Below are 27,962 nucleotides of genomic sequence, written 5' to 3' on the forward strand. Positions count from 1 at the left end.
TTTTATTATAAACATGCAATATATATTGCAAAATAAAAAACATTAACATTATACGTCATGATTCCGTTTTAAGTTAACATTAGCTTTGGCACAATACGTTAGTTAACATAACCATAAAATACATTTAATAACAACATAGAAGCTTCATCGTTTAAATAGAGATCGTTTGATCCAAGAGTTACTCTTGGAAATCGGTTCTCTCTCTTGCACCACGTCTCCGTTACCGCTGCCGCAAACTCTTTCATCTCCCTCTTGCTCCAGTTGGTCAATGATGTCCACGACCAGACTTTGTCTGCATAGAGTTTCCACCACCTGTTTGTCTCTGTCTTTGCACTTGCGCATCTTGACTTTGCGGAACTTGGAGGCTATGGTGGAAAAGGCCGATTTGCTACTTTTCGATTTCGAGGTGGACTGACGGGGCAAGGAAACGTAACCTTCTGGAATTAATTTTGAAAAAGGGAAATCGGTATTTTTGGTACTATTAATGAGTCTTCCAAATAAGAGAGCTTTGTTAGAAAATGGATAAAACTCTATGGAGATAGTACTTGTTTTCAGCTAATTTTTTCCATAGAATTCAATGGTGAAATTAAATTTTTGGTACAATCAATGGTTCTCCTAAAATCTAAGAACTTACTTAAAAATCGGAATAAGACCATCGACATGGTACTCTTTTTCAGCTATTTTTTCCCGAGAAATTCAATGGTGGAATCAGATTTTTGGTACCATCTATGGTTCTCCCAAAATTGAGAAACTTATTTAAAAATCAAAATAAACCTATCGACATGGTACTCCTTTTTAGCTAATTTTTCCCGAGAAATGTAATGGTGAAATCAGATTTTTGGTACCACCAATGGTTTTCCCAGAATTGAGAAACTTATTTAAAAATCAAAATAAACCCATCGACATGGTACTCTTTTTTAGCTAATTTTGCTCGAGAAATGTAATGGTGAAATCAGATTTTTGGTACCATCTATGGTTCTCCCAGAATTGAGAAACTTATTTAAAAATCAAAATAAACCTATCGACATGGTACTTTTTTTCAGCTAATTTTTCCCCAGAAATGTAATGGTGAAATCATATTTTTGGTACCACCAATGGTTCTCCTAAAATCTAAGAACTTACTTAAAAATCGGATTAAACCCATCGACATGGTACTCCTTTTCAGCTAATTTTTCCCGAGAAATGTAATGGTGAAATCAGATTTTTGGTACCAATAATGGTTCTCACGAAATTGAGAAATTTACACAAAGAACAATATAAATCCATTGACATGGTACTCTTTTTCAACTCATTTTTTTCCGAGAAATTCAATGGTGAAATTAAATTCTTGGTACCACCAATGGTTCTTCCAAAAATGAGAAACTTATTTAAAAACCAAAATAAACCCATCGATATGGTACTCGTTTTCATCTAATTTTTCTCGAGAAATATAATGATGAAATCAGATTTTTGGTACCAATAATGGCTCTCCCAGAATTGAGAAACTTACTTAAAAATCAAAATAAACTCACCGACATGGTACTCTTTTTCAGCTAATTTTTCCCGAGAAATGCATTGGTGAAATCAGATTTTTGGTACCACCAATGGTTCTTGAAAAAATGAGAAACTTATTTAAAAATCAAAATAAACCCGTCGACATGGTACTCGTTTTCATCTAATTTTTCACCAGAAATGTAATGGTGAAATCAGATTTTTGGTACCACCAATGGTTCTCCTAAAATCTAAGAACTTACTTAAAAATCGGATTAAACCCATCGACATGGTACTCGTTTTCATCTAATTTTTCTCGAGAAATATAATGATAAAATCAGATTTTTGGTACCAATAATGGTTCTCCCAGAATTGAGAAACTTACTTAAAAATCAAAATAAACTCACCGACATGGTACTTTTCAGCTAATTTTTCCCGAGAAATGTATTGGTGAAATCAGATTTTTGGTACCACCAATGATTCTTCAAAAAATGAGAAACTTATTTAAAAATCAAAATAAACCCGTCGACATGGTACTCTTTTTCAGCTAATTTTTCCCCAAAAATTCAATGGTGAAATCAGATTTTTGGTACCACCAATGGTTCTTCCAAAAATGAGAAACTTATTTAAAAATCAAAATAAACCCGTCGACATGGTACTCTTTTTCAGCTAATTTTTCTCGAGAAATGTAATGGTGAAATCAGATTTTTGGTACCATCAATGGTTCTGCCAAAATTCATAAATTTACTCAAAAATCAAAATAAACCCATGGACATGGTACTCATTTTCAGCTCATTTTTTCCGACAACCTCAATAGTGAAATTAAATATTTGGTACCATCAATGGTTCTCCAAATATTGGAAAAATTATTTAAAAATTTTAAACAAACCCATAAACAGGGTACACATTTTCAACCAATTTTTTCCAAAGAATTCGATGGTAGTTTCAAATTCTATTCACCATTAACAATTATCTTAGAAATCAAATAATTTTTTTTAAAATGGATACACCCCCATTGAGTACCATGAGTACCATTCATTTCATCTAATTTTCTCCAAGAAATTCATTGGAAAGGACTTTCCTAAAAATTGGTAAAAACTCATCAAGATGGTACTCATTTACAGGTAAAAAAACATTTTTCAAAAAATTCGATATTTACGTACCAACAACGGTACTTTCAATATCAACAATTAGTGGTTCACCCAAAATCAAAACTTGCTTGAAAATGAATAAAACCCAGTAGATATGGTACTTATTTTCAGCTAATTTTTCCCGACGAATTTAGTAGTAAAATTAGTTTTTTGGTACCACCAATGCTTCTCAAAATATTTAAAAAATTACCAAAAAAGTCAAGATAAAGTTATTGACATGGTACTCTTTTTCAGCTCATTTTTCCTGACAAATGCAATGGCGAAATCAGATTTTAGGTACCATTAACGGTTCTCCCAATATCAAACAAATTACTTAAAAATTGATTAAACCAGATCAAGATGGTACTCGTTTTCAGCTAATTTTTTCCATAGAATTCAATGGCAGTTTTGAAATTTAGGTACCATTAACGGTTCTCTCAAAATCAAAGAATGTTCTTAAAAGTTGGTAAAAACTCATTAAGATGATACTCATTTTCAGCTTATTTTTTGCATGCATATCAATAGTAATTCCATATTTTAGGTACCATTTACGGTTCTTCTTAAATCAAAAAACTTTCTTAAAAATGGAGATGGTACTTATTTTCAGCTAAATTTTTCCAATAAATTCAATGGTAAGGTCAAACATCAAGCACCATTAGCCGTTTTCTCAAAATCAAAAAAATCAAATTCCCCGATACCCCATTGTGTTACCCTTATACCTGCTCGATATTCAGGATTTATCCTGCTATAAACGTCCGGATCGACGTTGATCATCCCTGCAGAAGCCGATTTCATCAGAGACCCTGGACATGTTCCGATGCTACTGCCCTCACTATCCACGCTCACCTGACTCAACCTGAGAAACCCATCAAAAATAACCATTGAAGTGCAATTGAACCGCAGATCAACCTTACCGATTCCTTTGGGGAAATTGTAAACACTCCTCACTGATATAACTGGGAGCGGACACTGGTGCATTCAGGAACTCCATTTTGGCCCTCTGGATCTTTCTCATGCGCACTTCCGGAGAATCTTTCCTCTCACTTTCGGGAGGTACAGTTTTATTAGCCAGATTAATATCGAGGGTCAAATGGGGCCTGGGGGCGCCTTCGATTATCTCTTTAGGGGCCTCTGATGGATCGGGGGCGACATTCAAAGAAGTCTTACGGGCGGTGACCTGTGATGAAATCTGGCTAGCGCTCGAGGACTTCTGCACCGAACGTCTCTCTCCTAAATATAATTTTCCCCTTTTTAAATTATTCGGTATATTCAAGGAAAACTTACCTAGCAGGGGTGATGACTTCTTCAGCTCCTCTTGGTACTTTTCCGTTTGCACCTTGACCCTACGGTCCAGTACCGGAGACCGCCACGCCACCGGCGAGTTTGAGCCGCTGGATCCACACGATTTGACACCACTGGACTGTTCTACGCTCTGATTGTATTTGGCCATGATCAGTTTGATCCCTGGGGATACCTCTTTGTTGTAGACCTGCAAGGGAGGTTTGATTGCATCAAATAAGTGAAATATTGCTGGTTTTATGCGGGTAACCTTTCGTTGTGGCACTGGAGATGGCGGTAAGGGTGGTAAAGAGGTGAGAGGTTGAGGTGCTTCCGATATGATGGTGGGCTCGGTCCAGCTTTTGGCCAAAGATGTTTCCACTAAAGGGGTGAAGAGTTTCCTGGTGGTTTTCACGAAAAGAGTCACGGCTGATTCGGATGGTGGTGAATCTAACCTTAAATCGGACAAATGACTTTCTGGGGTTAAGTTTTCGGAGAGTTTAGCGGGTACGTTGCTTTCCGACACCGATTTTGTTCGAGTCAGCTTCTTGTGCTGCCTTGACTGTTTCTCTCCCTCTTCTGCTTCTTCTTCTTCCTCCTCGTCCGTGTCAGTTCCGGTTTTTGTTGTCGTCTTTTGACGGTACCGGATGCGCTTCTTTACTGCCCCTTGGCCACTTGGTATTCCTGTCCCTGGAATAAAAGAATTTCTGAAAACTCTCAACCCTAATCGGTCTGAATATAGTAAGTTAATTCTTCTATAATAAATATATAACGCTGATGTGACAACGTTGTAATCTGTCAACTGTCAATGTCAAACTACGTTTACAGATTAATGTCCTAAATATCAGTTGAGAGAAGCTTTGACAGGTGACATAATAATCAGGAGCGTATTAAGGCAAAAATTTGTAACAAGGTTATGATACAAGTGGCAATTATCACTGTCATTTATGACAATGACATTCATGAACGGAGTGTTTCATATTCGACCCCAAAAAATTAAAAATTCCGAATGGTTCCGAAGACATTCGAAAAAATGCGAAATTTTGAAAAATCGATTTTATTTTGCACCTCTGTTTTGCTACATGATGATGTTTTTAGATTTTTAGTACGACGTTTCATCTTTTACCAATCATCATCAACTCTGTCTTCTCTTATGGATTTATTATTTTATGTCTTGCTACTTTGGATATTTAACATATTGAGAGAATTTCATCATTCAATTCAACTCTGTTTTTCAACAAAAATTCTGCTTTTTGACAGGTGACATTAGAACCAGGGCCGTACTAAGCCTCAACAATCATCAACCGAATAATTAACTTACCTTCCGACTTCACATATCTCCTACTCTCTTTATTGTCGCTTCTCCCAACCGAGATGTCGCTATTGTCTCCCTTGCTATCGCTCGATACAGTTTTCCCGACAGTCAACTTGGATTTATTCCCGCACGGAGTGGTAACATCGGAAGCTGCGCAGATGTAGCTCAGATGGCGACGCAGTTCGGCAATTTTGGCGCGTACGTCTTTGATTTGCTCGAAAATCGACTCACGGTAGCGGTGGAGGTTATCCGGGGAAACCCGAAGCAGGACCGCCTTATGCATTTTGTCGGTCTGAAAGTCATTTTAGAAATATCCACTCAGCAAACGGGTGCAATCATCATCACTTACGACTAGCAACATTTCACTGGATATGTCTTGTACATTATCCAATATATCTTCCACCTTGGAGTGGTTTGGATTACCCTCCTTGGGGATGTTACTAGTGACCGCCAGATTCGCCTCTTGGAGCTTCAGCAGCTTCTCCGTAAGGGTCTTAATCGCTTGCTGCTGAAGATCGTTTAGAAACTGAAACAGGCATATATTATAAATTTATTCAATACAAGCTTTTAAAGGTACCTTAAAAGACTTCTTATCGGTCTCCTCCTGGATGCCTTTGTTCTCCACTAAACAGCTACAAATAAACTCAAACACTCACCTCAAAAGAACCTTCACAAGAACAACTTACCGAACTTCATCTTCGGTCACCTGAAGTTCCGTCAATAACTTCACAATATTCTCCATTAAGTCATAATTGGTTTGGGCCCTTGCCGATTCCGATCTCCTCACTTTCGGCACCACGATGGTCTCACTTTCGCTAGAAAATAATCATTCATTCAAATTTAAGCTTAATAAATTCATCAGGTCATGTCACACTGTGTTTTTTTTTGAATATAGAGAGTGAGCACTTGTAAACATATACAGTGCTTTTCTTTAATGTCACATAGCCCCATGAAAAAAAGTCTAGAGGTGTCAAATCTGGTAAGCGACCTGGCCATTCCACAGGCCCTCGACGGCTATTTGAAGCAAAAGGTGTACGAAACTGAACCTGCTTCAGTATTAGATTTATGACAGACAATAACGAATATTTGTAGAAATATCAATGTTAGTGAAATTTCGGACCGACTGTTCTTGTGTCAAGAAGTTCAAGGCAACCATTTCCAGCATCTTCTCAGTTGAACTCAATCTATTTATTCGATATATCAAGTTAAATGTTAATGTATTCAGGTAATTATGAAAGGTACCACCATTTTGTAGTAGGTAAAGATATTGAATTTATATTCTAGGGTTATAAAGTACTCGTCACACCCTTTCCATTTAATTTTTTTTCCAAGATGGCGCCCAGCAGCCATCTTGACTTTTTTATCTGTCAATTTTGCTTTAAAACATAGTACACATTCATCAATTGCGTTACCTCAAGTTTTAATATTTTGAATTGATCTGTTCAAAGCATAAAGAGAAGGGAGATGGACATTAAAGAAAAGCACTGTATAGAGGTTCATGTCAGCATTTGATGCTCCATAGAGCAGTGAAATGATTTTTTTTTGGATACAAACACTCTATCTATGTTGATGGCTTATTTTTTTCATCATTAGGACCCACTGCCTTGTCATTTTTGTTTAGCAAAAAAATTTCTCATCAAAATACGGTAAATTCTAAGATGTCACAATTTTACCCAATTGTCACGGCTAAAATAACACGATTTGGTAAAAGATATGCATATATTCGGATTGTCCAGAGTCTCTTGAATATTTATAGGCCAATTCCCGGATGTTTTGATCAATTTTAAGTATCTTATCAATGGAATTAGGAAGCCAGTCCACACCATTTTGACGCCATTATTACTTCTTTTTCTTCTTTCAGCAACCCTTCACAGTCCACTCCTGGACATAGGTCTTCCCTATATTCTTCCATGATTCTTTGTTCTGTGCCATCTGTTGCCCACTTTTTTTTCGACATCATCGAGCCAGCGTAACTGTGGTCTGCCAACGCTGCGTTTATGTATGCGAGGTCTCCATTGAACGATGTATCTTGACCATCTCAAGGTGTCCTACCCAGCTCCATTTCAGGTGGGCTATGCGTGTAATGACGTCTTCAACTTTAGTTCTTTGTCTAATACTCTCATTTGTAATATGGTCTTTCAGGCTTATTCCTAGCATCATCCGCTCTATGGCTCTTTGGGTGGTCCTAAGCTTATTAGCTGATTTAACAGTGAGTGTCATGGTTTCCATTCCGTAAGTCATCACGGGCAGTAAGCAGGCATTGAAGACTGAACTCGTGAACTCGTCAAACGAACACGTCTGTTTATTTCGCCAGTTTGATTTTCTTTGCCCAATTTGATACAATGTCCCAAATATACATATTCTTCGACGTTGTCAATAATTCGGTCTTCTATATGTAGTTGAATATTGTCAGGTGACATGACTTTTGTTTTATTTACATTCATGGTTAAACCTATTCTTTTCGATTTTTTTTTTGAAGTTCTGCCAACATCTCCTGTAATTCTATTATATTCTGGCTAAAGAGTACTATATCATCCGCAAAGCGTAAATGGCTTAGATGTTTGCCGTCGATTTTGATGCCTCTCTCGTTCCAGTCCAAAGTTTTAAAAACGTCTTCCAGTGCCAGTGTAAACAGCTTTGGGGAGATGGTGTCCCCTTGTCTTACTCCTTGATTGTCGCATTTTCGTATATGTGTTTCAGAAGCTGCTTGTATCGAGAGTCGATTCTTGCATTGTTCATGGCCTTAAAAATAGCCCACAACTCTACGGAGTCAAAAGCTTTGTTATAGTCAACAAATGCGAGGTGTAATGGTTCATTGTATTCGTTGCATTTTTCTATTATAGTAATATAGTAAATTTTATATATTAAAATGTTGGACCATAGGCTGCTTGGGGAAGAGCCAATATGCAGGTGGTAAAAACTTTTAGGATACTTGTAAAATCGTGCAAAAACAATGAAAAAATGAGGCTTTAGTATGTTGTAGTAAAATGACGGACGCATTTGCTCAATACATGGCACGCAATTAATTTCCAGTGAAAAAATTTTCAAAAATTTACATTATAGGAGAATATTATCCTTATTGCGAACTACAAACCGTTCATAAGCCTTTTGGCCCTAAATGACGCCACTAAATTTATTAAAAGTAGAAAAAAAGATATTTTCAAATGAACATTAGTCACCATGTAAAAATTATAGCGTTAAGGCTGAGACACCGCAGCACAAAAATTTTACACAAATAAAACTGAAAAAAGTGTAATTTGTTAAGGTTTTTGGATTTTTCTCCCAAAAAACATTTTTTTTTAATAAAACCTTAATAAAAAATGTAGTTGTTGATGAATATTTGCAAAAAATTAATCATTATACCCTAAGTCTCCACAAATACCAAATTTCATTCAAATCGGGTAAATTAATAATAAAAAAGTAAAAAAATAATAATACAATAAATCCCAATTAGATTTTTTTTTATCATTAGGACCCACTGTATTGTAATTTTTGTCTAGCAAAATGCTTTGTATAAACCACTGTGTCGCATGAATATTGTAATATCGCACGGTAAATTCTTAAAACGTCAAAATTTGCCGAATTATCACGGCTAAAAGAACACTATTTGGTAAAAGGTATGCACATATTCGGATTGTCCAGAGTCTCTTGAATATTTTCATACCGATTTCAGGAAATTCTGAGCTATTTTAAGCATTTTATCAATGAAATTAGGAAGCAAGTCCGAGACGACTCATCCACGTTGACGCCATGTTGTCAAAACCGCCGTAAAAGACGCCATTAAAATCGCGCGTAAACGTCAAAATCGACCATTTTCGAACGATGTTTTTGGGTATAAAAAAAGGTTTCTACCTTATGATTTGTACGTGGAAAAATAGTATAAAGCCTTAGGAACAGATTAAAATCAATTCTGGTCCGATTCCAATAGGTTTTAGTAGTTAAATTTTGATTATAAAAAGGGTCTTTTTTCAGCGAAAATCGCTGTTTTCGTTGCCATGGAGACCGCGGCGGCCATGGGTAGCGTCATCAGTGTGCAGGGTGATTTTCAGCGATTGGGACTTTTTTGGAAAAAAAATACTTTTAGGGTACTTGTAAAAATGGCGAAAAAATAAAATCTCGGTATGTTATAGTAAAATTAATAGCGCATTTGCTCAATTATTTTTGGTTCACCTATGACATATAGGGTACGCACAATTAATTTCCAAAGTGAAAAATTTTAAAAAATTCATAACTCAAAAACGGTTTTATCTAGAAGTACGGTTAATATTGGAAAACATTTTCCTTATCAGACGCTACAAAATGTCCATAAGCTATTTGGCTCTAAGTGGTGCCACTAAAAAGTTATTAAAAGTTGAAAAAAAAGTGTGAAAATGGGTATTTTTAAATGAACAGTGCTCACCCTGTATAAATGATAGCGTCAAACTTTATACGCCATTTTATTCGTAAATAATGCAGGTTTAATTACTTTTAATGAAATTTTCTAAAATTTTGCACCATAAAAATTTCACACAGAAAAAACGAACAAAAAAAAATTTTTTTAAGGTTATTTTTATTTTTTCCGAAAAAAAAAACATTTTTTTTTAAAAAGCCCTTAATAAAAATTATAGTTCTCGATAAGGCGCACATATCTTCTTTAAGTCATTATTTCCGCAAAGATACCGTTTGACCGTCAGAGGGGCTAGAATATCACACATGTCTGAAACTTTGGACATTAAAAAAAAATACTTCCCGTATGCTGAGAATAACCAAAAACTATACCGCACTGTCTCACGTGAACTCTAATAGATCTGTAAAGTTTCATAATATTGAAAGAACCATTATGACCTGTATCGAGTTCCAGAGGACCAAAAAAAATGTTGACTTTGAAGGCGTCCTAGTCCTAAACAAAACACACAATTGAAAATTGTTCCATAAGAAAATCATTATCTGTCAAATGACCATCTGTCAAAATTAGATATTTCAAAAAAAAATATTGACATCGGATTCAAAAATTGAAAGTCAAAACCCAAAAGTTTGGTATAAAATTTTTTTCTTTACTTTTTACTTAACCCCTGTAGAGAGGGGGTCAATATATGGGGAAAGACCCTGTACCTTAAAAGCTATAACTATTTAAACTTACACTTGATTACCCGCCATAAATTATGTTAAATTATTGCTGTTTTTTATATAAAAATGAGAAGGTTTAGGTATAGGAAGATCTCACTAAATTTGAAAAAAAATTCATTGTCACATTATTGGTGACATAAAATACAGGGTATTCTATTTAAATTATTCAACTTATTCCCTTGTAAAAACTGTAATAGTTTAAACGTAATTTTTGAACGTCCTGTATAAAAAAGTAATTTTTTTACAACTTGTAGTATTTCATTTTAAAATTTGAATTTCGCGCCTTTAGATATAACGTCATATATGCGTTGACAGTTAATACGTTTTGTTAGGTTGGCATGAATGATGAAGATGGACAAGTATGGACAAGTGATGAAGATGGACAAGACAAGTTGTAATTTGTGTATTTGTTTAACCGAATAAAAGGCCATTCTACAAAATAAAATGTAAATTTTTTTATTGAAATTGTCTCAGTATTTTCACAAAATATTTCGAAAAGTTTAACCTTAATAAAACCTACCATTATTTACGATGTAGAATCCAAAAATCAAATAATATTCGGGGGATTCTATTTAAAAAAACGTAACTTTAACAATACATGTTTCTGCACTTGGTAAAACCCTGTAAGTCATAAAAATAATTTTCAAAGATTCTTCTGGAACACCTTTGATAATCAATACTTCACCTTTGATAATAACCCAGTAGAGTGCAGCCCACAGTTATGAAATGAGAGTTGAGTTTGAATGAATTTACTTAAAAGATCCTATTGGAAAACTCACCACAATGGTTTAAACTCTTGGCACTGGTACACCGGCATCTGATGCCTCTCTATACAAGAAACATGAAACGGTTCCGCGGTTTCCTCCTCGTAATCCTCCACCTCGACCAGTACCGCCTCAGGTTCGTCGTCGTCCAAATATTGATCCTCACCAGACATTAGGTACTGCATCGAGGAGGATTTCGAGTCGGCCAAACACTCGCGTTCCAACTCGTCCATGTCGTTCAAGGAAAGCGAGGAGGGATGACCGGAGAGTAAGGGACAGGTGAGATTTAGGGCAGAAATCGCGATGCTATCGGCCGACTTTGAACGCGGCAGTGAGGAGGAGTGATGACCTAAGCCGGTGTGTCTGATCAATATTTTGTTATTGATATTATAGTGTTAGGATTTACCTGATGACTCCTTTTTCCTGCCAAGTGTTCCGGGGATAGCGGCGGTGTAACTCGAAGCGGATAATAAAGCGAACGTGGAGGCCTCCGGGGCTATTCCCTGGGATTTTTCCCATTCGTACAACTTTTGGGTGAACTTCCTGGATATTCCCTCGAACCGGTGGAAACCGGACGGGGTGTGGATCAAGATTTCTTTTTTCGATGGTGGCCCGCCTAGCAGGGACCTACGCAACTTGGAGAGTCTCTCCTCGCGTTCTATGAACTTTTGACGTTCCCGTTCCAGGCGTTGTTTCTCTTTCTCGATTTTTCCCAGTTCTTTTTCGAACCAGTGCAGCTCTTTGTTCTTTTTGCTTTGCTTCGGTGAGGAGTTTTTTCTGCAACGGTAAGAAAAAAGTAGTTTTTTTTTCAGAATATAGCAGAATATATATAACAGTAAATAGCACACCACTAATTCAAATACACAAATATTTATTGTCTTACAGGAATCTAATCCTAATCACTAAGACAAGACGAGAAGACATATTAAAGAGATCGACATCCAGACTCAAATGGACCAAGTTAGAACAAAGAGCTCTTCCTTTGCGAAATTTGTGCTATATGTTTGTAAGTAAAAAAAGTTTTGTCTTCCAGTATCAATGTAAGGCACAACAAAGTGTAGAGCTGCTAGCAATTCTGGGCAGTTAATATGACCATCACATAATTTGAAAAGAAAAAGCAAACCTGCACAAATGGTTTCCTGATGAAAGGAAAGCATGTTAAATCAGCTGAGTAACAGTGCTGATCGTATCCTTGTTCGGGATAAATTCCATCAATTTTAAAAGCGTTATATTTCAGAAATTTACGTTTAACAGATTCAAGTCTAACAAATAGACGCGCGAAAAAAAATCTCTATCCAAGGAGTGCCCTAAACACGTAGTGGGGAAGAAACCTGCTGTATCCTCGTAAGGCTCTGAGTTCAAACCTTAGCCTCGGCATGGTGCTCTGCCCAACTTTTCTTTATAATAACAGTAAATATAGAGAGAAAAGGGAAGGTCTTATTATATAATATAATCAGAAATAAATTTCATTTAAATATTACTTATTTCTGGGTATCATCAAAGATAATACTACTACGGGTACTAATAATTATAATACTTCGTAGTAGTATTATCTTTGGTATCATGGTCCAGAGAACCATGATCTGTTACAATACGCTCCGCTCTCAAGTAACTAGTATAAATACGACCAATATTCAATGATACCTTCTTATTTTATTATAATGCGCTAATGGCATCTAGGGTAAATATTCTGAAACAGACTCATCAATTAATACACTGTCGTACTGGTGACGTTATGGAGTATTCGCCATAATATGCAGATAGTCGCTATTTTCAAAGTAATTCTATTTACGTTTTCAAATTATGCTCCAAATTCCAATTATTTCCTAAATAAGCCCCAAGTACCAAATTTCAAAAAATTGGACTCATAGGAAAAAAGTTTTGATAGTCACGTGACCTTAAATCTCAATATGGCAAAAATTTGTTAAAAATCAATAATTATTTCCTAAATAAGCCCCAAGTAGCAAATTTCAAAAAATTGCACTCATAGGAAAAAAAGTTTTGATTGTCACGTGACCTTAGGACTCAATATTTCAAAAATTTTCAAAAAATTAATAATTATACCCTAAGCCAAACCCAAATACCAAATTTCATTCAAATCGGGCAAGTAACAAAAAAATTCCACATAAAATAATAATTCCCATTAAATCCCGATTAGATTTTTTTTTTATCATTAGGACCCACTGTGTTGTAATTTTTGTCGAGCAAAATGCCTTGTATGGACCACTGTGTCGCATGAATATTTGAATAATACACGGTAAATTCTAAAACTTCAAAACTTTGCCGAATTATCACGGCTATAAGAACCCGATTTGGTAAAAGATTTGCATATATTCGGATTCTCCAGAGTCTCTTGAATAATTCCATACCAATTTCAGGAAGTTCTGAGCTATTTTAAGTAATTTGTCAATGAAATTAGGAATCAAGTCCGAGCCGATTCATCCACGTTGACGCCATGTTGTTACTAAACCGCCATTAAAATCGCGCGTAGACGTCAAAATTGACCATTTTCACACGGTGTTTTAGAGTATAAAAAAAGGTTTCACCTTATGATTTGTACATAGAAAAATAGTATAAAGCCTTAGGAACAGATTAACATGGATTCTGGACCGATTCCAATCGGTTTTAGTAGTTAAATTTCGATTATAAAAAGGGTCTTTTTTCGGCGAAAATCGCCGTTTTCGTTGCCATGGAGACGCGACCATAGGCTTGTTGACACAGACCTTTTCCCTATACTTTTACATTGGATGCTGGACCACTTAGTTATTGCACCATGAGGACTCCTACCGGGGTGTTGACCGTACGACTGCTTCGTTGTAGCGGCTTATTTTTTTGAGGTTTTTCGTAAATAACAGCGTGTTGCGGAAAAACGGTAATATTTAAAGAAAAACGGTTTTTAGTGGATTATAGCCAGATAGTTTCCGGTTGTTTTAGAAAAAAAATGGTTTTAGTAGGTGTCTTAGGTATGCCAGTATTAGGCGCCAAAGTTTAAAAAAAAAGTGTAGAGCAAAAACTGCTCTACGTAGAAAATTGTAGACTATGTCAAAAATTAGTTGCTTATTTTTTTTGTTAAATTTAATTTTTTTTTGTTTTATGGGTTAATAAACGTTTAAATATTAAGAATAAGCGAGTGTGGCTCACCTGCTTAGTTTCGGACTGGGAGTTTTGTCTTTCAGTTTGGAATAAGAGGCGGGTCCTCCGGACGCCTTGATTCGCTTCCATTCTTCCAGTTTTTTCCGAAACTCTTCGGATATTTGTGGGTATTCGAAGACCGGTGAATGGTCTGTTGACCTAAAGAAGCGTATGGAATAATATCATAAATATCGTATTTCGTATGCAGCTTCTCTTTTAGTTCACAAAACACTTCCATCTTTCATGTTTTACCTGGGTCCCCCCAAACTCTTCCACTTGGTGATCTCGCCCAACTTTTTCCTCGTTCTACCTCCCGAGTGGCTCGTCTTCTTGATCTTTTCCCACTCTTGCATCTTCTTCTTGAAGTCCGGAGGCAGTTCGTATTCCCTCGTCATCTGAATACGCCTTAAAAGAAAACCAGTTATTTAAATTATTACCGAAAATCGAGAATGTGGTACCTGTGCTTTCCCGTGGGAGAATGACTCTTATTAATCTTGTGCAGCTCCTCCAGTTTTTTCATATAAAAAGGATCTCGATTGTCTTCGAAGGTGCAGGTGGGTGTTGTCGAGATTCCCGGGGAGTTCTGCAATGTTTATTAAAATGGTCTAAAGGAACTAGAACGCACTATCGCTAACCTGTTTCAATCTCTCCCACTCGCATATTTTCTCTTGGAACTCCAGACTGAGTTTCTTCTGTAGCTTCTTGTAGTTCCGTCGGATTTCTTCTTCCGCGGTCATTTCCTCCGACCGCGTCTTGTTCTCTGTTTCCAATGAGGTTAAATGTCTTCTCTCCCTTCTCCGTTGGGGGTCTCTGGACAAGAACGCTTCCCGGACTCTGGTCCATCTGGATGGTCTCGCCTCCGAGTCCGACTTAATTAAGTTTTAGTGTGTTTTTGAGAATCTAGATTTAGACATTTTAAGATATACTTACGGTACTGTCCTCGGCCAGTGCTCTCTGGTACCGCTCGATTACATCCGAGGGCACCTCACTACTACCGCATGGACTCACACTGGAGTTACTAAAAACGTTCGGAGATGGAGAGAGGGAAATGTTGGTGCTTTTGTTAATAGAATCTTCGGTTTCGAAAACGTCCTCGTTATCGCTACAGAACTCCACGTCGATCTGGATATCGTCACTAGCTGCAGATAAGCGATGTTTCTTTTTCAAACTGTTGCGTGGGTGGATCATTTCCTTCATTTTGGCCCATGGGGTACGCGGATGGTGGCCTTGCTGGTACTTTTGGTGCGGTTTTGAACGATAGTCCTGTATAAAAAGACCTCAGGTTTTTGTAGGTTTTTATGACAATTTAATAATTATTTATGTGTTCAGAGACAATGAGAGTCGGATCGCTACACATTTAAATTGTTTTTAGTGGGTTTATGGATTTAATGACTAGCGGAAGGTCATTCATGCCCTCCCAAATAAGGTTTTTTAATTAATAAGTGATTTACTCACAATAGTAGGCTGGTAATAAAGGAAATCTATGTAAAAATTATAGTTGCAAATGAAGGCCTTCTTTGTGATGGATGCTCCATATGGAAAGATAGGTTATGTGTAGGTTGATTTGTTAAAACCGGTAGGGTAAACTGGGGTGACTTCGGCCTGCCGAGGTGACTATGGCCATTTTGGGAAAGATGTTTAGATTTGTTACAACATTGAAACAATTACTTACAAAAATTTTCAAGTACTTAATTTCAAAAGAAAACATTTTAAAAAATATACTAACCATGAAAAAAAAATTGTTACGTTTATACTTTTTTTCTGGCGGATGATGAAATTTCAATGACCTTTTTGCCAATTTTTTACCTCTAAAAACTTTGTCTCCAGAAGTCTTTCTTTTCTCTTTGGGGCCAAGTAAAAGGGTGAATAAGGATCGTTGGACACTTGAGACCTTAATTCAGTATGTTTTTTTCTTAAAAAAAGAATTACTTAGGTCATAGGGGGGTGCCATATTCACCCCTTAGATTTACAGACGTTTTGGGGTCAATATGGCCACCAGGCGACCTTGAAAATATTAGTAAATTATTACCGATGCGCTGCATTTAACGGGTTGCGTTTAGTTTGTTACTTGTTTGCCGGCTTGAAGACCGTTAAGAGTTGTTTGTTTACATTCGCAGATCACGATTAAAATAAAAAAGTGTTTTTTTTCAATTTTAACCATTAATTAAGATATTATTAAATGTATAGGGCTTCATATCCATTTAATTATCGGCATATATTGAACCATATTGATTGATTCAACATTTTGAGGTTAGGTTCATGTTTTTGATCAAATTTTTTTGTGTTTCGTTTTATAAAGACTTTAAAGATAACGGTGAATGTTATAATTTAATAGGCTATGCATAAAAGGTCTTTGGTGTTGACTAATAACAAATTTTTGTTTTTAGAAAATGCCAAGAACTTACAAAAGACCATTGGGCAGCCGGTCGTATCGAGATTATACTGATAACACTCTTCAGAAAGCGTTAGCCGAAATTACAAACAAGACTATAAGTCAACGAGAGGCATCAAAAAGGTATAAAATCCCTAGAAGTACTCTTCAGCTAAATTTAAAATTAGGTTTAGCGAAAAAAAAGCATGGGGGGCAGACCGCTTTGTCTGCAGAAGAAGAGAAGGTAATAGTAGCCAATATTCTTAAGTTGTCCGAGTTTGGGTTTCCTGTTGATAAATTCGAGCTAAGAATGTTAGTGAAAAATTATTTGGATAGGAAAGGGGTGACACATTCGAAATTTAAAGAAAATTGGCCGGGTGCGGATTGGACCGAGCTATTTCTTAAAAGACACAAGGAATTGACTGTTAGGTTTGCCGCTAATATCAAAAATGTCAGAGCTGCAGTTTCTTTAGCAACACTTAATAATTATTTTAATCACTTAGAAAAGGAACTTGCAGATATTCCGCCACAAAATATTTTTAACTTTGACGAAAGTAACTTGGCCGATAACCCCGGGAAAAAGAAAGTTATCGCGAAGAAAGGGACAAAATACCCTGAGAGAATTATTCATTCTTCGAAAACATCCACATCAATAATGTTTTGTGGAAATGCGGCTGGGACTATTTTACCACCGTATGTGGTCTATTGTTCCACGAACCTATATGAGTTTTGGGTCCAAAGCGGACCACCAAATGCAAGATATAATCGAACAAAATCAAGGTGGTTCGATTCCTGCACGTTTGAAGACTGGTTCGAACATCTTTTACTTCCAGTTTTAAAAAAAGAAGAGGGCCCTAAAGTTGTTATAGGTGACAACTTATCATCCCACATAAATTCCCATGTGTTGGAATTATGTGAAGAAAATAATGTTAGATTTGTTTGCCTTCCTCCCAACACAACTCACTTAACTCAGCCGTTAGATGTGGCATATTTTCGACCAATGAAGTTAGCGTGGCGAAAAATTTTGAAGGAATATAAATATAAATATGGATGCGTTGTTAACAAATCCCATTTTCCAAGCCACCTAAAACCAGTTAATGGCCAATCTAAATGAAACTGGCAAAGAGTCTTTAATATCTGGCTTTCGAAAATGCGGAATTTATCCATGTAATAGACAGCAAGTTATAGATAGACTCCCAAAAAAAGAAGTGGACGCACTTAAGAACCAATCTTTGATAAGCGACTCTGTTTTAGATTTATTGGAAAAACAAAGATTTGGCAAAGGATCTGCTGAACCCAAATCAAAGAGAACGAAGATTAATATAATTCCTGGTAAAAGCCTTCTGAACGTCCCAACACCTTTGGAGGATCCCACACCTTTTGAGGATCCAACACTTTTGGAGGATGACGAGGAAGATGATATAAGTGATGTTTCCGAAAATAACAATATTGCCGAGCTAGAAGAAATGCCAGGAACCAGTAGGGAAGGGGCAGAAAAGTTGAAAGGTGTGAAATCTGCGAAGAGGCAAAAAAAAAACCACAAAAAGGTCTACGAATTTTAATGAAGAAAGTGATGTTTCTTCTGGAGGCTACACTTCTTTATCTGAAGCAGAAGGGGAAAATTGGGCACATCTAAGTAGTGATGATGAGGCAGTTGAAGTGGGACAGCTACCGGTTGAAAATTCATCCAATAAAATGTATCAACGTGGGGAATTTGTCATAGTAAAATATGATCAAAAATATTATCCAGGAAAAATAATTTCCACCAATAAAAATGAAGCACAAATTTCCACGATGATTGAGTCCGGGCCAAAAGGTTGGAAGTGGCCGAAAAACGAAGACGTTCTATGGTACCCCAACATAGAAATAATGGAGAAAATTAAAGAACCCGTTTCTACCACTTCAAGGGCAATTTTTGTGATTCCCGAAATGATGAAGTACAAAAGTTTTGTTTTCTTCAAATAATTTTAGTTCCTATTTGTTACCAAATATTTAGTTTTAGAATGTTATTTTTTAGTTATTTCTTTAAATAGGTACATACAGTGGGTATTTGTAGGTTCTTACCTTGTTTTTATGAATAATCAAAAGGTTTATTAATTTTGTTTCTGTTTTTTCAATAAAAAGCTATAAAAATACGATTATTTTTATTTAAAGTAAAATAAAAAACACTAAAAACATTTTTTTTATACTTTTTGTGGCCATAGTCACCCATTTTACGCCTTCAAACAAGCCTATCCATGTTTTTAAGCGTGAGGCCATAGACACCCCAAAATGCGGGGTGAATATGGCCACCATGTTTTTATTTTTTTTTTCATAGATGCGAATATATATATCATATTTGACCAATAGAAATTGAAAGTATACATAGCCTTCAAGGTTTTCCAATATTTACCATGGTAATTAGACGTTACTGGCAAAAGTTACACTCATTTGAAGTTGAAAAGTGGCTCATAGTAACCCCGGTTTACGGTAGGTATATCCCGGTGTTTTCATAATCTGGGGTTAGTTAAGTTGGGAATAAGACGCTGATACAGTTAGTTGGAAATTGGAAATATAATCGGGAAAAAAATGCATACGCAGAAGTACCCAAAAAATAAAAATTTTCAATTTTTGAAGGTCGATATCTCGGCTTCTATGGGTGCTATCGTGAAAATTCCAACGATTTTCTCTTAGTTTCGTTTTTCTAAGTCCAACGAGACTTTCCGCAAGGTCGTACCTCTTCTACAAGCCGAGATTTTGCATTTTTGGTGTCTATTTTTAGGCTCAAAAAACACGTCAAAAATAGCATTTTTGTGAATTTTTGAAGTGCTCTCGTTCCCTTAGTTCTGCTAATATCCCGGTTTAGCCCGGTGTTTTCGTAATCTAGAGGTTGGGAATAAGACACTGGTACAGTTAGTCCGAGATTTTGCATTTTTAGTGTCTATTTTTGGGCTCATAAAAATCGACAAAAATAGCATTTTTGTGAATTTTCAAAGTGCCCTCATTCCCTTAGTTCTAATTAGATATAACCCGGTATTTTCATAATCTGGGGTTTAGGAATAAGACGCTGGTACCATTAGTTCGAAATTGAAAAAAAAATTCGGGAAAAAATGCATGCTCAGGGGACCCTGAAAAAATGTAAATTTCCAAACTTTAAAGGTCGATATCTAGGCTTCTATAAGTGCTATCGTGAAAATTCCAACGATTTTCTCTTAGTTTTGTTTTTCTAAGTCCAACGAGACCTTCCGCAAGGTCGTACCTCTTCTACAAGCCGAGATTTTGCATTTTTAGAGTCTACTTTTTGGCTCAAGAAACACGTCAAAAATAGCATTTTTGTGAATTTTTGAAGTGCCCTCATTTCCTTAGTTCTGCTCATATCCCAATATAACCCGGTATTTTCATAATCTAGGGTTTAGGAATAAGACGCTGGTACTATTAGTTCAAAATTGAAAAAAAAAATCGGGAAAAAATGCATGCATAGAGGTACCCGAAAAATGTAAATTTCCAAACTTTAAAGGTCGATATCTAGGCTTCTATAAGTGCTATCATGAAAATTCCAACGATTCTTTCTTAATTTCGTTTTTCTAAATCCAACGAAACCTTCCGCAAGGTCGTACCTCTTCCACAAGCCGAGATTTCGCATTTTTAGAGTCTATTTTTTGGCTCAAAAAACTCGTCAAAAATGGCATTTTTGCGAATTTGCAAAGTGCTCTCATTCCCTTAGTTTTGCTCACATTCCAGTATAATCTAGTGTTCTCGTAATCTAGGGGTTGGGATTTTGACGCTGGTACAGTTAGTTCGAAATTGAAGAAAAAGTCGGGAAAAAAACGCATGCCCAGGTGTACCAAAAAAATTTAAATTGCCAATCTTTGAAGGTCGATATCTCGGCTTCTATCAGAAGTATCGTAAAAATTCCAACGATTCTCTCTTAGTTTTGTTTTTCTAAATTCAACGAGACTTTCCGCAAGGTCGTACCTCTTCTACAAGCCGAGATTTCGCATTTTTAGAGTCTATTTTGGGCTCAAGAAACTCGTCAAAAATGGCATTTTTGCGAATTTTCAAAGTGCCCTCATTCCCTTAGTTCTGCACATATCCCGCTATAACCCGGTGTTTTCGTCATCTAGGAGTTGCGAATAAGCCGCTGGTATAGTTAATTCGAAATAAAAAAAAAATCGGGAAAAAAATGCATGCATAGAGGTACCCGAAAAAATTAAATTTCCAGACTTTAAAGGTCGATATCTCGGCTTCTATGGGTACTATCGTCAAAATTCCAACAGTTTTCTCTTAGTTCCGTTTTTCTAAATCCAACGAGACTTTCCGCAAGGTTGTACCTCTTCCACAAGCCGAGATTTCGCATTTTTAGAGTCTATTGTTGGGCTCAAGAAACTCGTTAAAGTGGCATTTTTCCGAATTTTCAAAGTGCTCTCATTCCCTTAGTTCTGCTTACAGTCCAGTATAATCTAGTGTTTTCGTAATCTAGGGGTTGGAAATAAGACGCTGGTGCAGAGAGTTCGAAATTGAAAAAAAAAATCGGAAAAAAATGCTTGCATAGAGGTACCCGAAAAATGTAAATTTCCAAACTTTGAAGGTCCATATCTCAGCTTCTATGGGTACCATGGTGAAAATTCCAATAGTTTTCTCTTAGTTTCGTCTCTCTAAATCCAACGAGACCTTCCGCAAGGTCGTACCTTTTCTACAAGCAGAGATTTCGCTTTTTTAAGGCCCTATTTTTAGGCTCAAAAAACTCGTCAAAAATGGCATTTTTGCACATTTTCGAAGTGCTCTCATTCCCTTGGTTCTGCTCATGTCCCTATATAACTTGGTATTTTCATCATCTCGGGGTTGGGAATAAGTCTCTGGTGCAATTAGTTGGAAATTACAAAAAAAAATTCAGAAAAAAATGCATGCCCAGGGTCCCCGAAAAATGTAAATTCCCAAACTTTGAAGGCCGATATCTCAGCTTCTATGGGTACCATCGTGAAAATTCCAACAGCTTTCTCTTAGTTTCGTCTCTCTAAATCCAACGAGACCTTCCGCAAGGTCGTACCTCTTCTACAAGCCAAGATATACGAGTTCGAATAATGACTTTTCAGTGCTAGTCTCATTCCCTTACTTCTGCTCATATCCTGCTATAACCCGCTATTTTCGTAACCTAAGGGTTTGGAATTTTTGAAAAAAAATTATTTTCCACGTTAATATAATGCAACAAATCCCCCAGAATATAAAAACCATTAATTTCCACTATATATGAGTACTATAGGCATATTTCTAACTAAATTTACCCACTAATAAGACTTCTGTAAACTCATATCCTTAAAATACCTTCTCTTAGTGAATCACTTTAATATGAAAAATAAGCTGGTTTGGGCCTCATCTATTGACAGGTGCACACAGATTGCTGTAATTTTTCAAACTTAAAATGAACCCTGCTGTTTAGATGGCGTTAGTGTTTAGAACCTTACCTTCGTATGTGGAATGTAGTGAGGGTTCTCCTCGTCCGAGCTCTTGAAGTCTTCGCACTGGAGGCGACCTTTAAAAAAAAACTGTAATTAATTACTGGAATTCCACGGTTTAAGTAAACAAACTTTGTTATAGATATTTCATTTCTGGTTATTTGTTAAGGCGTTTAAAACCTATCAATCTGCGAGCACTCACTCAAGCCTTGAGGTAAATATTATAAGAAAAGCGTTTACCACTATATAATCGGCAATTTGTTGGAATTTTAAAATATTTATAAGTTCAATTTGATTTTTTTTTTCGATAGTTTGGCCTTTAAGAACGTTTAATTTTTTATCCACGTCATCAAAACAAAAAAAAAAAAAAAGAGGCGAATACTGATGCTCCAAATACGCCCGAGATCTCTTGATGTATTTCATCACGTACATGTATATATACATATTCCACTTTTCCTCAGAAATATTTATTTTAGATTTTAGATTTCCACGGGGTCTAAATTTAACCAGCAACTTATATACACACACACACACATGTAAATATCTTTTGAACATTATTTTGTTTATATTGGAGCCGCTTTATACAATTTGAACATTAATTTTTCGCGGGAGGTTTAATCGATGATAATTATTCCGATTGCGGTTTTAGTTTCAACCGAAAAAACAACTTACTCTTGTTACTTCATGAATAAATTAATATGTGTGTGTATGTGTTTTTTTTAAACACTTGAGAGGCCAATACCTCGTGTTATTCATCGCATGTACGTGCATATAATATGTGTGTTACTAACTTACATAAACAAACGTCTTAAAATAACTTACTTGCGTTTATTTTCAGTTTGTTTGAAATATTCTTAAATGACCTCAAAAGGTTCTTTTTTTTTCAGATTAATTTGAGGTTAGAGATCAAGTTTGGCAAGCAATAAAACAGCTCTAAAAATAACATAGAAACATAAACGGTCAATGCATTTAGGATTAAACGCACACACACACTTCGTCTCCATGTTTTTATGACCGCGATCACCTTGATTTAATGTATTTAAACGGGATAAAAAGGGAATGTGGTTGTCTATAAGTATTAAAGTTAAATTAGTTGCACACCACGTATACCATTACTTTTTTAGTCAAAAGACAAGGTTGTATAAGGCATCAATCTACTCCTCTTGATTTCTTGCCGAAAATCCGAACCTGTCGGACATAAATGCTTATAACTTTGGTTCTATTTAGGATAGAGAAACGACATATGTCTCTTTATAATCTAGAGATATGGGGCTACAACTTCTTTTATTTCATTTTTTTTAGGACAAGGACGCCTTAGAAGTAAACAGAATTTTGTTCAATTGTTGCTCACGGGATTCGAAACGGTTCTCAAAATTTTATGCAAATTAACGGGTCAAGAGAGGGCATTTATGCGTTACCAAATCTCCATTTTTTCCTAGTAACCGAGGCTTTTAAAAATATAAATTAAGCATGTAAGATTGCATAACTTATAAGTCAAAAAACGTTAGTTTTGTTAACTATGGTAACGTGATGATGAACTGTCAAATGACGAAGATAATGACGCTGCAATAGGTCAAATTTGAAATGATTTATTAATAGAATGTTAATATCAGGAAAAAAGTGGAAAAAAAGTAAACGTGGCAACGTTGTATAAGTTTACGTCCCTCCTCTTTTCTATGTGTGTTGTTGACATGGGTTGCTATGAAGACGTGCGTACATTGTGGACGCGCAATGACCCTGGTAGACATCAGATTTGACACCTGGTGATTTAATTGACCAACCCAACCCAATAATGTATTTTCTATTCATTTAACTCATTTTAAAATTTAAAAAAATGGTGCTAATTATAAATTGTTAATGACTCCTGCTTAAAAACATAAAACTTTTATTACAGGCGATCGCTTTACTCGCAAAACAACGTTCGATAAACACTCGGGCAAAATATCGATAATTTTACTCTGGAATTCCCGGTCAATTAAAAAATTAACGACGCGTAATGCGATGAATTTCCTTGAAACATTAAAACATCGCCAATCGAATATTCAATCACTTTTTCGACCAAATACGCTCGGACTACAAGCCTCCTTCCTTAAACGAGTGACGTCACTTGGCCGCATCGGCCCGACCCTCTCACTCTAACGCATTGCGTCTCGAGGTTGCTCTTTAGTCCGGGCGCTTATGACATAATTTCTTATTAAGTAATTATTAGTAATTGATTCATATAGGATGTCTCGAGTTAGTTCGATATCAAAAAAAAAAATTTTGGTGAAGAAATGCATGCCCGAGGATACCAGAAAAATGAAAAATCCTGAACTTTGAAGGTCGATATCTCAACTTCTATGGGTGCTATCGTGAAAATGTCAACAGTTTTCTTTTAGTTTCGTCTCTCTAAATCCAACGAGACCTTCCACAAGGTCGTACCTCTTCTACAAGCTGAGATTTATTCATTTTTAAGGTCTATTTTTGGGCTCAAAAAAACTCGTCAAAAATAGCATATTTGCAAATTTTTAAAGTGCTCTTATTCCCTTGCATTCCAAGAAATGTAGAAAAATGTAAATTTCCAATCTTTGAAGGTCGATATCTCGGCTTCTATGGTTACTACCGTAAAAATTTCAACGATTCTCTCTTAGTTTCGTCTTTCTAAATCCAACGAGACCTTCCGCATACAAACCTACCCATCACCGTTTCACACTCATTACAAACAATCAAAACCCCAACCAAGATCCCCATTACCACCAACCCCCAGCAATTTTCCATCATTTATACCAAACACTTTTAATTACGCCAGACCCCAATTTCAAAAACCCATAGGATCAACAAACTTTCAAAATTCTAATGCAAATCCCATATCGATTTCTAGGCCAGATATTCCAAATACAAGTTTTCATAATTCTGTTAGACCCAATTTTTCAAATAACACCTTTAATAGACCTCAATTGAATCTAAGACCCCCTAATTTCAACCAAAATAATAGTTTACCCAGTTCAGTCATGCGTCGAAATCAAGTCGATCCAAAGGTCGTACCTCTTCTACAAGCCGATATTTCGCATTTTTAGTGTCTATTTTTGGGCTCAAAAAAACTCGTCAAAAATGGCATTTTTGCGAATTTTCAAAGTGCTCTCATTCCCTTAGTGTTCTGCTCATATCCCGGTATAATCCAGAATTTTCGTAATCTAGGGTTTAGGAATAAGACGGGATAATTTTACTCTGGAATTCCCGGTCAATTAAAAAATTAATTACGCGTAATACGATGAATTTCCTTGAAACATAAAAACATCGCCAATCGAATATTCAATAACTTTTTCGACCCAATACGCTCGGACTACAAGCCTGCTCCCCTAAACGAGTGACGTCACTTGGCCGCATCAACCCGGCCATCTCACTCTAACCCATTGCATCTCGCGGTTGCTCTTTAGTCCGGGCGCTTATGACATAATTTCTTATTAAGTAATTAATAGTAATTGATTCTTATAGGATGTCTCGAGAGAATGGAAAATTGTAATTTTGTCTACAACTTCGTATATGTCTTTGAATAAATCGGTTGCGTCGATTTTTATTTGTTTTTTGCCAATTTTTTAATACAAGAATGTATTATACATGGTTGCTCAAAAATGAGTTATTACACTAAAATGCCAATTTTTCTCTATGTCTAAATTTGATTTCAAATTCTAGATTGATATGATGCTAAACAGTATTGAATAAAAAAAAGATACAGGGTAGAAAAACAACTTTAATAAAAAAATCATAAACATTTTGTCTAGGGTCCCGAACTGTCACTGGCAATATATTACTGGCAATATTTCCTATAGGTCGCTTTAATTTTTTAATATGTTGAGGCCCAACTAGCTTGTATGTATTTTTTTTAATAGAAAATAGTCTAATGGATTAAGATCTGGGCATCTATCAGGTCAATTCATAGCCCTTCTTTTATCCACTTGATAGGAAAGACTTCATTATGGTCTTCCATCTATTTTTCTGTTTTCTTCCAAAGTGCGAAGGAACAATGTCCTGTTGAACCCATATATTTACTGGAGTGAAAGTGGTGGTGTGAAGTTTACCTTTTTAAGGTATTCTTCAAAGCACTTTATTTCTTTATTCAAATCTTCAATCTTAGCGAATGTTAAATGTGTAAATTGGTCACATTTAGACAGACGCCAATGTATAGGACATGATACATAAAATGTGTCTAGTGTGTGTGAAATTTGAAAGAAATCTATGGTGTTCTATTTGAAAAGATAAAGTTGGTTATTGTATCTGCTTTGTCAGCTACCCTGAATTCCTGAAAAACCCCTGAAAAATCTATGATTTTGAGCGTTTTAGAGAAATATACTGCGTTGTCGAGAAAATTGCATCATTTCACTTTTTCGAGACACCGTTCATAAAAAATATGTGAAATTTTCGAGAGGTTCTAACCGAAGGAAAATCTTTGACCCCCAAATAACTTGATCAACAAAACAAATTAAATAATACTCACCTAACCTCAAATCGTCATTAGACGAGGCCGAACTTATGGTTCCAGGGGTGGAGATTCCCGCTCCAGAATCCACGGGACTATGTCCCGTTTCATCGCTGGTGCTGGGCACCCTCAAGTACCGCGCTATTTCATAGTTCACCGGCACGTGAATGCCGCTGTCTTGTGACTTACCGTCACCAACATTCGAAGCTTTCTCCCACCTGAAAGCCCCATTATTTAGTCTATCTCTAGCATGCCTTAGGAAGATATTACCTAAAAGCCGCCTTGACTTTCGTCCACTTGGACACCTTGGATTGCTTCTCGTTTTTACTTCCATCATACTCCTTGTCTCTTTCCTCCATAGAAGCCAGCCCTTCAGAGACTTGCTTCTCGGTGGCCGAACTGCTCCTGTGCCTTTTCAAAACTGAACTTTTAAAATTTTTATATTTCGGCAGATCCTAAAACGGCAATAGATCAGTTGCAATGGTGATGTTCACCAGAAGGAGTTATTTTACGTTATTTTTCGGATCCTGCAGGATCGATTCCAGGATGGCCTGGGCGAAGGCGGCCTCCTTATCCAGGTCCGGATATTCGTTCTCTAAGTTATTCGGGTTCGTCGTTAGTCGGCCCAAGTTGTTTAGATGCTCCAGGTCTCTGATTCTGAAAGAAATTGAGTTGAAGAAAACGAGATGGTGCTATAACGGGTGTTTCGGACCTTCGGTGTAATTTGACGTTTTGCTCTCTTAACTCCAACATTTGCTCCATTAGTTTGTAAAGTTTATCCAGATGGTCGAAGGCTTCTTCGGTGACGATGGCCGGGGCAAACGCCGAGGTGGAGTAAGCGTTTTTATGCAAGGAGTCGATGTACTCGAAGATCTCCTTGTCTTTATCGCTGATTCCGCACTCGGATTGTTCTGTTTCGCACTCATCTTTGGTTGGGTATGGTGTTTTCGTGTAGGATTGATGTGGTACCTCCCAAGGATCAGGGGGTGGGGTGGGCAACTTGACCCATTTCGCTTTCTTGGGTGGTTTTTTGGACGAGGAGTCGTTTGAACATTGAACAGCCGTATCGGTCATATTTTATTTATTGAGTCACTGTACTTGGGTGAGTGGGAGTGTCATTCTTATATGATATTTTATACTTATGCAGAAACTATATCCCCATTGATTTATTTGACCTTAATCCTTTACAGGGCAGTTTATATTATGACTCTGGTGTGGAGAAATAAAGTGTATAAACTTGAGTGGGACCTACTCAACAAGGATTAGGAGTGGTTGGCAAGCATAATAAACTGAGTTAAGGTGGGCATAGAGGTTTAATTGAAAGGCACATTTCACTTGAAAATGCTTTGGAGAATATTGGTGCAGTTTGGTGTGTAGAGAACTACGTTTTTATGAAAGAGTAAAATATGAAGCAATATTGAGAAGATCGTAATGAAATTATGCTTCTCATATGCAACAAGATGGACTACATAAGAAAAACAGAATTTCAATTAATGGAAGTAAATATT

General features: G+C 36.4%; 1 protein-coding gene across 1 annotated transcript; it reads right to left on the reverse strand.

Moving 5' to 3' along the window:
- Window positions 1–27,702, reverse strand: LOC126741081 (uncharacterized). Its single transcript, XM_050447395.1, has 21 exons — window positions 27,167–27,702; window positions 26,967–27,111; window positions 26,725–26,909; window positions 26,473–26,672; window positions 22,008–22,075; window positions 15,126–15,458; window positions 14,831–15,064; window positions 14,654–14,778; window positions 14,448–14,600; window positions 14,205–14,354; window positions 11,470–11,840; window positions 11,079–11,412; window positions 5,880–6,008; window positions 5,771–5,825; window positions 5,543–5,719; window positions 5,200–5,485; window positions 4,150–4,568; window positions 3,885–4,089; window positions 3,515–3,830; window positions 3,320–3,456; window positions 1–437 (listed from the first exon to the last, which is right to left on the reverse strand). The coding sequence occupies exons 1-21, from the start codon at window positions 27,526–27,528 to the stop codon at window positions 145–147; spliced, it is 4,677 nt and encodes a 1,558-aa protein (XP_050303352.1). The 5' UTR covers window positions 27,529–27,702; the 3' UTR covers window positions 1–144.
- Between the last annotated feature and the right edge of the window lie 260 nt (window positions 27,703–27,962).

The sequence above is a fragment of the Anthonomus grandis genome, chromosome 10 (genome assembly GCF_022605725.1).
Source record: "Anthonomus grandis grandis chromosome 10, icAntGran1.3, whole genome shotgun sequence".
Lineage (NCBI taxonomy): Eukaryota > Metazoa > Arthropoda > Insecta > Coleoptera > Curculionidae > Anthonomus > Anthonomus grandis.

Bases quoted from the DNA above. Each gene is read 5' to 3' on its own strand.
- LOC126741081 (XM_050447395.1), bottom strand. From the start codon at position 27,528: ATGACCGATACGGCTGTTCAATGTTCAAACGACTCCTCGTCCAAAAAA. The intron at 11,413-11,469 runs GTAAATCCTAAC...ACACCGGCTTAG, and splicing joins CAGGAAAAAGGAGTCATCAG to GTCATCACTCCTCCTCACTG. The intron at 6,009-11,078 runs GTGAGTTTTCCA...ATTATTTTCTAG, and splicing joins CAAGAGTTTAAACCATTGTG to CGAAAGTGAGACCATCGTGG.